The sequence below is a fragment of the Camelina sativa genome, chromosome 4 (genome assembly GCF_000633955.1).
Source record: "Camelina sativa cultivar DH55 chromosome 4, Cs, whole genome shotgun sequence".
In the NCBI taxonomy this organism is placed as follows: domain Eukaryota; kingdom Viridiplantae; phylum Streptophyta; class Magnoliopsida; order Brassicales; family Brassicaceae; genus Camelina; species Camelina sativa.
The window spans coordinates 21,748,502-21,756,854 of record NC_025688.1 but is presented as its reverse complement, the minus strand read 5'-3'; the positions used below and the strand labels follow the sequence as shown (position 1 = coordinate 21,756,854).

Sequence of the window (8,353 nt, the reverse complement as noted above, 5' to 3'; positions counted from 1 at the left end):
CTAAAAGGTCTTCTCCTCTGATAGCAAAACGAGACAGTGAAACTAGTGAAATGGAAACAGGCTCTTCTACTCGGCCGAAGAAGCGTTCAAGGAGGTGATGATTTATTGCAGTACTTAACTATCTTCTAGAGGATCAAGAATTTTCTAAGAATTTCACAAGGCAGTCATATAAAGGAGTGTTGGAATTGTTTATGCATTTCTCTGATTCCAGATAGCAGCAAAATATGAGTTTAGAAGATTGTAGAAAGAGCCAAAGATGTCAAACAAGGTTATAAGAGTGTTCCGGTCTGGAATGTTGTCATGCATCTGTCATCTCAGCATCCTACTGCACATGACCCTTTCCCTTATCAACGTTTCTGATGATAGGAATCCCAGTGCTCGTCTTGCCAACCTAATAGAAGTTTTATTGAGAAGTTGTGTCAGTGAAAGGGTTAAGCATCACAAGAAAAATTGTTGGAGCTGTTTGCAAGATACCTCATGAAATTGCTTCTTCTTCCGAGCTGTACTGGTTTCGTGCAAGATAGTTTCGCCTGGTTCAGGAAAACATTTCCATTCTGGTAACTTGGGATGTTTCTTCGGCCATTCAATATCCTCTGCCGGGATCTGGAAAGTTTGAGATCAGGGGTTTCAGCTTCTGAAAAAAAGAGGCTTGTATAAAACTTGAAAAAGAGATGGAACAGTCTGATTTTACATGTCTGATATCAACCCAATTGCACGGGTCCTGAACATCCTTTTTGCTGAAAGCACTCGCCAGGTAGTGCGTTTCCTGTAGATTTGGAAACTATATTTCTTAGAAGAGATGAGACCTGACCTGATGAACAACACACAAAAAAGCATGAAGAAACTTACTGTTTCCACGTCGTAATCTTCGATTTGGAATCGAATGTACTCGTATTCGCCAGGCATTCGTATACCGATCGATTTTCCGATAAGAGAATGAGGAGAAACCTGGCCCCAGCTTGGGACAGGTGGACCGTCAGAAGTAGAACTCAGCTTTGCTTCTTCGTCTTGTATCTTTGCTGGACGTATAACCTTTCCATCTTGTATCTTCGCAGGGCATAAAACCCTATCTCCCTAAGCAATCAGAAAGGGGAAAGACAAGTGGAGTCAAAAGCCAGATTGAATTGTCTGCTTTAGGAGTTAGGAAGAGATGATTTTAAAAACCTACAATTTTGAGCGTATTGTCTTCGTTCTGTTCCTTACGAATTATCAGAGGTTGGCCATCTACGCCAGTAATTTGCTGTTCTTCAGGGGCAGTAAGTTTCTGCATTTCCCTCTCATCAGACGATAATGAAACATTCCTGAGAAACATGGGGTACGACACAAACTTAAAGAAACAGGGGGAGAAAATCACATTGTTGCAGTAGTGAAAGCCATGATTAAGGTACCTCAACTGTTCAACCATTGGATCAGTTTTGATTGCAGACTCAAAAGCAGCATGAGTGTAGAGGTCAATCTTCAATTCTTTCATCAGGTCTCTCATGATCATAATCCTAGGCTGAAGAACAGAAGACATGAACACAACTTACAAGAAGCGAAATTAATGCAAATAGAGAACAAGAAGGATTTGATTACGTTGGATATTGCAAGAGATTCTGCTCTGAAGGCATAGAGAACGTAATAGTAAGCATTTCGCTGGAGTGTGATGAGTTTCGTTTTCTTGTCCATGGAGCCGAACAGGATTTCATCGTCAAAGCTATTGCTCGGGATAGTCTCTGTTAGACCTCTCTTCTTAATCGGTTGGTCAGTTGATTCTTCAGCAGCGGTTCAAGAAGATCACAAGAACATTCACCATCGATCAGTCTAATTGCATCAATGGGAGAGAAGAGAAAACAGAGGAGTCCGAAACTCTAGAACCCATGAGAAAGACACGAAGAGAGAGAGGGAGATACTTACGAGATGGAGAGCTTGGGGCTTGATCTTTCTGGTCCGCCATTGTTGAGAAGAGAGGAATCGGAGAGAAGAGTCTTGTAACTTGTTGACGAGGTTTGTGCGCCTTTGAGAAAAACCCTAGAAATCGGAGAGAAGCAAGGATCTTCAACAACGTTGCATGAGAGAGAAGAAGTAACGAGATTTTGGATTCTCTTTATGTATTTTATATGCTTTTAGAGTTTTTATACTGTAACTAACTATACTTCGTTCGTTGATCACTTTGACTTAATTGGGATTAAGTATTGACACGTCATCAGTTGAAGTGTAAATCTACGGTAAGTTTCAACATCTTTACTGTTTTGGATCGGTTACGGACTTCTGATCTGGACGGCTGTGGATAATAGTTGCAAATTTCAAGAATCAATACGTGGCACGGGACAGTTTTATAAAGAAAAATTCAAGAAAGCTGTTAAAAAAAAAGATTAAATATAAATATGTCATTTTTCAATTTTAATTTCACTTAATTAAAACAACATATTTTAACAATGAAAATAGTTATTATTATTGTTTTTTGGCTGAAACAGATTTAGTAATGAACATATTTTAAGGTTTTTAACCGCACTACTATCATATTTATTTATGTGAGAAGGGAAGAGATAGTAACAAGGTGGTAAAAAGAACCAACATTAACAAAAGCAAGTATTTGAATCCTGTTTAACAACACTGACCCGTTTCTAAACTAATTCCAGCAAACAACACCAAAAAAGGTCTGTGAAATGTGATTGTACAAGTAACGAAAAGAGCTCAAAACAAATTGCAAAAGAGGGTCTTGATCAATCTTCTTATCATTGCCCTGCATTAAAAAAAACCAAGGTTTTCACTAAAATTTCTGCCAAGTCATCATTAAGAGTTCACTGAGAATGTACATGTGTTATATATATCATTGGCAAAGTTACCTTGTCAAGATTTGCTGAGAATGTGATTGTAAAAGAGCCTTGCTATCAGAAAAGGGATCGTCGAGTTGTAGACTGTTTGGGAGCATCAAAGTTCGGGATTTCTCCTTCCCACAGTATATCTTCAGGAGAAACCTGCCATCAGTTTGGGATCAAAATGTTTTTCAGATTCTGATATAAAGACTTTGACTTGACTAAAGAAGATGATAACAGTTCGTGTAATACTTACTTCTCTGAGATCTATCATGCTATACGAGTCATCAACCTCCATTGCATTCGAGTCTGCGGCCATAACGCGATGCATTTCCTGGAGATAAATTGCAAAGTAGATTTCTTAGAACGGCTTGAGTCTGATGGAACAAGGCATGAAAAATAAGAAATTAATGCTTTAGTACCTGTTCCGCATCATATGCTTTGATGATGTATTCATTGAAATCAGCTTCCTCAGGCAGCCTCATATGAACACATTTTCCAATAAGAGACTCAGGATTAACACTGCCCCAGATTTTGCCAGATTTAGGAACATAAGTCGAACTCCGGGATGCCTTAAAACAGAGAAGATAATGACCATGAAAGTTAAAAACTCTTGCGGTAAAGAAAGCCAAATCAGAGGGTTCAATTTCTCTGCCTTACAGTTACAGGTTTGGCCAATGGCGTCTCTGGTACTATCTGCGTTTCCTTCTCATCAGATACAGATGCATCCTCCCTGAGAAAAGAAAGATGAGTGTTAAACAAGGAAGAGATGATTACCTTGGAAGTATGTAATTAAAGCTTTGATAAGAAGATATATATACATACCTTTTCTCTAGCTTCAGAAGATTCTTCTGAATCTTATCCGCAAAAGCGTTGCAAGTTTCGTCAGATATCCCCCACTCGTTCATCAGTTTCTCAATGATCTCAGTCCTCTTCTGAGTAAGCAGAAGACATCACCACAAGCCTCAGGAAAACAGAACGAAAATAGCAAAAGAAGAAGAGAAAGGTTACTGCAGTTACGTTTGACATTGTCGAGGTTTCTAAAGCGAATACTTGGAGAAGATGGTAGAAAGCTTTCATCTGGTATTCTTGGACTGTCAGTGTCTCTTTCGTGACGTCTTCGGCGGATAAACAAGTCACATCTCCATCGCCGCTGTCAGACTCTGACTTAGACTCGGGTGCTCTGAGAGATTTTTCAGCCATTGCTCTCTTCTTTATTGGGAGATTTGCTGACTTCTCTGCATCACGAGAAGAAAAGTAGCCGAATCAAGATCACTCGATACAAAGACAAGAAAGACAGTTCTTTATGATTCAGCCGTTGCCATCAATGGAACAAAGAAAACGAAAAGCAGAGGAATCCGAAACCTTGACATCTATAAACCCAAAACTCTAATGATTCATACTCGAAATACTGAAGATTTCGATCGTAATGTTACAAGAAATCGATGATTACGTACCAGCGGGAGGATCTGTGCGTTGATCTTTCTGGTCCGCCATTAGAGAGAGAGAGGATCAATGAACTCGAGGGATGAAGTCGGTGGATTAAAGCAAAACCCTAAATTCGAGAGATCGTTGTTGCAGAGGTGAATGAGAGAAGAGAAGAGCAGAGCGAGAAGATTTGTGGAAGACGCGAGTTTATAAGACTTGTGGAAGACGTTAGGGGTTGTGTAACAGAACGCTACTTTAGTTAACTCTCTCTTTTTTGTGGAGTCAGTTAATTTGTTTATTTTTTAGTCAACAAATAGGAGAGTAAATTAAATGTGAATAATTAAATAATTGCAAGTTTTACGTAGTGGTGTATTAAAATCATCCAATCGATCCACGTTTGCTTATTAACGAATAGATTAGAGTCTAGTCTACGTATGGATATCAAAAGCATGAAAATTTGAAGATATACAATTTCACATTAAAAGAATAGAATAAAACTTTATTTCTTGAAATTATAATCTGTCAAAAAATGGGAAATTATAATATGAAAGTATAGTTTTCCTTTTTTTTTTGTCTATTTTTTGTTTAAAACTAAAAGTTGATAGATTTTGGTATATTTATTATAAGAAAAATGGTGTTGGCCGCCCAAGATACCTTAAACGCATTGTGGTCTATCAACCAACCCTATAGAACTATGCTTTCAATTTAGATAGTCGAAATTCGTGTATTTTAATTTCCGTATGTTAATGTCTAACATTCTTCAGTATATATCAATATTGGGGTCTCGAGTATTATGCTACATAAAGTTATAGTATAAACTGCAAAGGTCAACGTAACCCAACATCTAGCCGTGTCGAAAATTGACTATATAGTACTCTACTGAGACGGGCCTTCCCAGTGCGTAGACCCTAAATAGTAGATCATGTATATATTTTACTAGAATTTAGCAAAGCAAAAGTACTTAAAAAGTATTTTATTTAACATCAAGGTTGTAATGAAACGGATAAAGTAAGATATTTTTTTATTTGATTTTTTAGGGAAAATTGTATAAAATTTAAAATATTGCATAGAATATTGAAAGAAAGAAAAATAGCGGATTATGTGGTATGTTTTAATGGAAGAAAAAAAGAGAGTGTTAACTTGAAAAAACTATTGCATAAATTGATAACTTGAAAACTGCTTTCGTCTGATTTGATGTTTGGTGTGTATTTCTCTACATTATTTGGGACAACTGTTACTTATTCTTCGAGTCTTTTTATATATTACATTACAGGTAAAAAAAATATACAATCATTTGGAGAAATGACTATTGTAATTACACGAGGAGACCACAATAAAGTCCTCTAAAGTCCAAAATTAGGTGAAAATTTGATCTATTAGTAGTTGAGAAGGCACAGTAAATTGTTCTTTAGATATTTTTTCTCCAGATTTGTTCGATCCTTTTAGTGTCTTTTAGCTATTATTTGATCACGATGTTTTTCTTTATACAATTATATATCCAAGATATTTTGGCGATTGAAAATTCTAAATTCCTCTTTATAAGACAGATATTGGTGTTATTTTAGCTTTTCATATCAATTAGTCTGCCTTACATTATTTAAACTATGTATTACAGTTGCGTAGAAATAGTGAAATTATGCTTGGGTGTTGCCAAAAATAGAAACTATGTACAGTAAAACCTCTATAAATTAATACTCTATAAATTAATAAACACTATAAATTAATAAATTTTGCTGGTCCCAAGTCGGGTCAGTGTAAAAATTAACAATATTCGATAAGATAATAAGATAATAATTTTTTCGAAATCTCCTTATAAAATATGGTCCCAATAATATCATAAATTAATAATTATATAAATTTATATATATATATATATACTGATATAATTGTGTATGTTTCTCCTAAAGCTCAATTCTATAGAACAATTGTAATGTTGTATTTTCAACCTATAATGATATCTCTAAAATATTTTATAACATGTCATACAAATAATTAAATTTAAAGTTTTAATTTTTAGATATGCATCATTTACAATTTGATAATTTGACAGATTATTAAAATAGGAGAATTGATATTATTATTCATAGATTTGAATTTATGTGTCTCATGTGTATAAGTCAATTTGTCTATAATATTTGTAATTTATTGTAAATAGTGCTTTCTAAATATTACAAGTTCAATTCCTAAACCATAAAATTTATAACATCCGAAAGTTTAATCTTATTTTGCTATAGTTGTTCCAATTCATAATTTTTTAAAAAATAAACAATTAAAAATATATCTATAAATTAATAATTATTAATTTACACTATAAAATAATAATTATTAATTTATAGATAAATTAATATCACTATAAATTAATAAAATGTCTTAGTCTCAACATTATTAATTTATAAAGGTTTTACTGTATATTATACAAAAGGCATCACTAGAAAAAGAAAAAATTACTGCCTGAGGGGTATGAATATGATAGTCTCTTAAAAATAGTAATTTGATTTACTGGTAATAAACTAATAGCACGTTAATTTTTTTTACGTTATGTAGTATTTAATTTGAACACTCTTGAAATTTTAGTAGAGGTACTTTCTTGTCTTTCATTTTTATTTTTTGGTAATTCTTTTTTGATTAATTTGTTTAAACCTTTTCAAGATTGAGCGTAATTAAAAATTAGGCAAGTTGGACGTAATTTACCAAACACTAATCAGAACTCACAACTTAACTATATGTGCCCAATTAGATGGACAACACTAATTATTATTGTTTTTACAATATTAAAGGTTTCACTATTACCCCCAAAAGTTTCAACCTCTTCCGCACATTACCCCCAAAACTTTCAAGATACACATTTCACCACCTTGTGGTATATTACCGAATCAAATTAACTAGCTAAGATTTTACAACATGATTATTAATTAACCAGACAAGAGTCAAAATCTATGATTCACCTCTGATAATTCACAAACTCCTTTCTAGCATTTCTTGAAATCTCCTGTAAGATTCGACTTTCTCAAGCAAGAACTTCTCGTGGCAATTAGCAATGAACATATCCGCCAAATGGTCAATATCATCTTCTTCATCATGAGCTGCAACATCTCTGATCTCTTCGGCATCTTCGACTTTCTTGTGTTCCAGCCACTCGAGGTAACCAGAGAGCTGAGAGTCATCATCCTCTTCACCTTTGACGTCAGAGACAGCTGGAAAAGGAAAAGGTTGAGGAACAGGGGCGACATGAGAAGAACACCAGTTGTAATGCAATCTGAAAGATCCGAAGAAGATCTTGCGTTGGTTCTTTGAAGCCTTTGTTGGAAAAAACATCATGAGTTTTCGTTTCTTGTTGTTGTTGTGCTTCGAGATCTCTAAAAAGATTGATTTGGCTCTCGCTACAGCTCTTAGGAAACGGTAGAGAGGGTGTGTGAGGAGATTTTGGATTAGTGTTTTGAGTTTCATGGATGATGATGAAGAGGAAGAAGATGATGAAGATGGTGATGATGATTTGAGCTGCATGACTTCAAGACTCAAGAGAGAGAGACTCTTTCTCTCTTTCTCACACTTATTTTGTGTTTTTCTTCTTTTTTTCTTCTCTTTATGTGCATTAAAGTGATCAACACTCGCGGGACTTTATAAAGGATTTTCTTGACTTTTAAGCCACTCATTTCCTTGTTATTGTCTGAATTGAAGTTTTGAACTTAGTGGGCGTTTTTGTAATTTGGTCTTCCCCGGATATGATTGTCTTGTCTATATCATTTGGTCTTAGTTTTTGTTTTCAATTAATTATTTATTTTTTTCTTGTAATTCGAATGTAATTTTCCGTAGAATTTTCCACGAAGTTAGAGTACGGCGAGTTTTGTTGATGTATTGTTATTCTAATGAATTGGTTATTTACAACGTTATTTCTATCGAGAAGATTTATATATGCTAAGCTAGTTGTAGGTGTGATTTGTGTTAAGTTACCGATTAGGATAGACACACAAAATAGGTTGTGAACCACAATTATTTTTTTTCAGTTAGCATATTATATTAACACACACACACCACATTGTCTATGTATAGATACAACATAGATGGTTATGTCTTTTTTTGTGTATACTATATATATATATATATATACTCATATAATTTGTGGTTTT

The 8,353-nt window shown here is 34.5% G+C and overlaps 2 protein-coding genes across 2 annotated transcripts; both read right to left on the bottom strand.

Moving 5' to 3' along the window:
- Positions 2,874–4,018, bottom strand: LOC104781705 (protein EMSY-LIKE 1-like). The gene is made up of 6 exons (XM_019244188.1): positions 3,819–4,018; positions 3,576–3,733; positions 3,459–3,531; positions 3,221–3,370; positions 3,055–3,132; positions 2,874–2,960 (listed from the first exon to the last, which is right to left on the bottom strand). The coding sequence occupies exons 1-6, from the start codon at positions 3,999–4,001 to the stop codon at positions 2,874–2,876; spliced, it is 729 nt and encodes a 242-aa protein (XP_019099733.1). The 5' UTR covers positions 4,002–4,018.
- On the bottom strand, positions 6,925–7,802 carry LOC104781704. The gene has a single exon (XM_010506431.1). It carries the CDS (start codon positions 7,728–7,730, stop codon positions 7,182–7,184), a length of 549 nt encoding a protein of 182 aa, XP_010504733.1. The 5' UTR covers positions 7,731–7,802; the 3' UTR covers positions 6,925–7,181.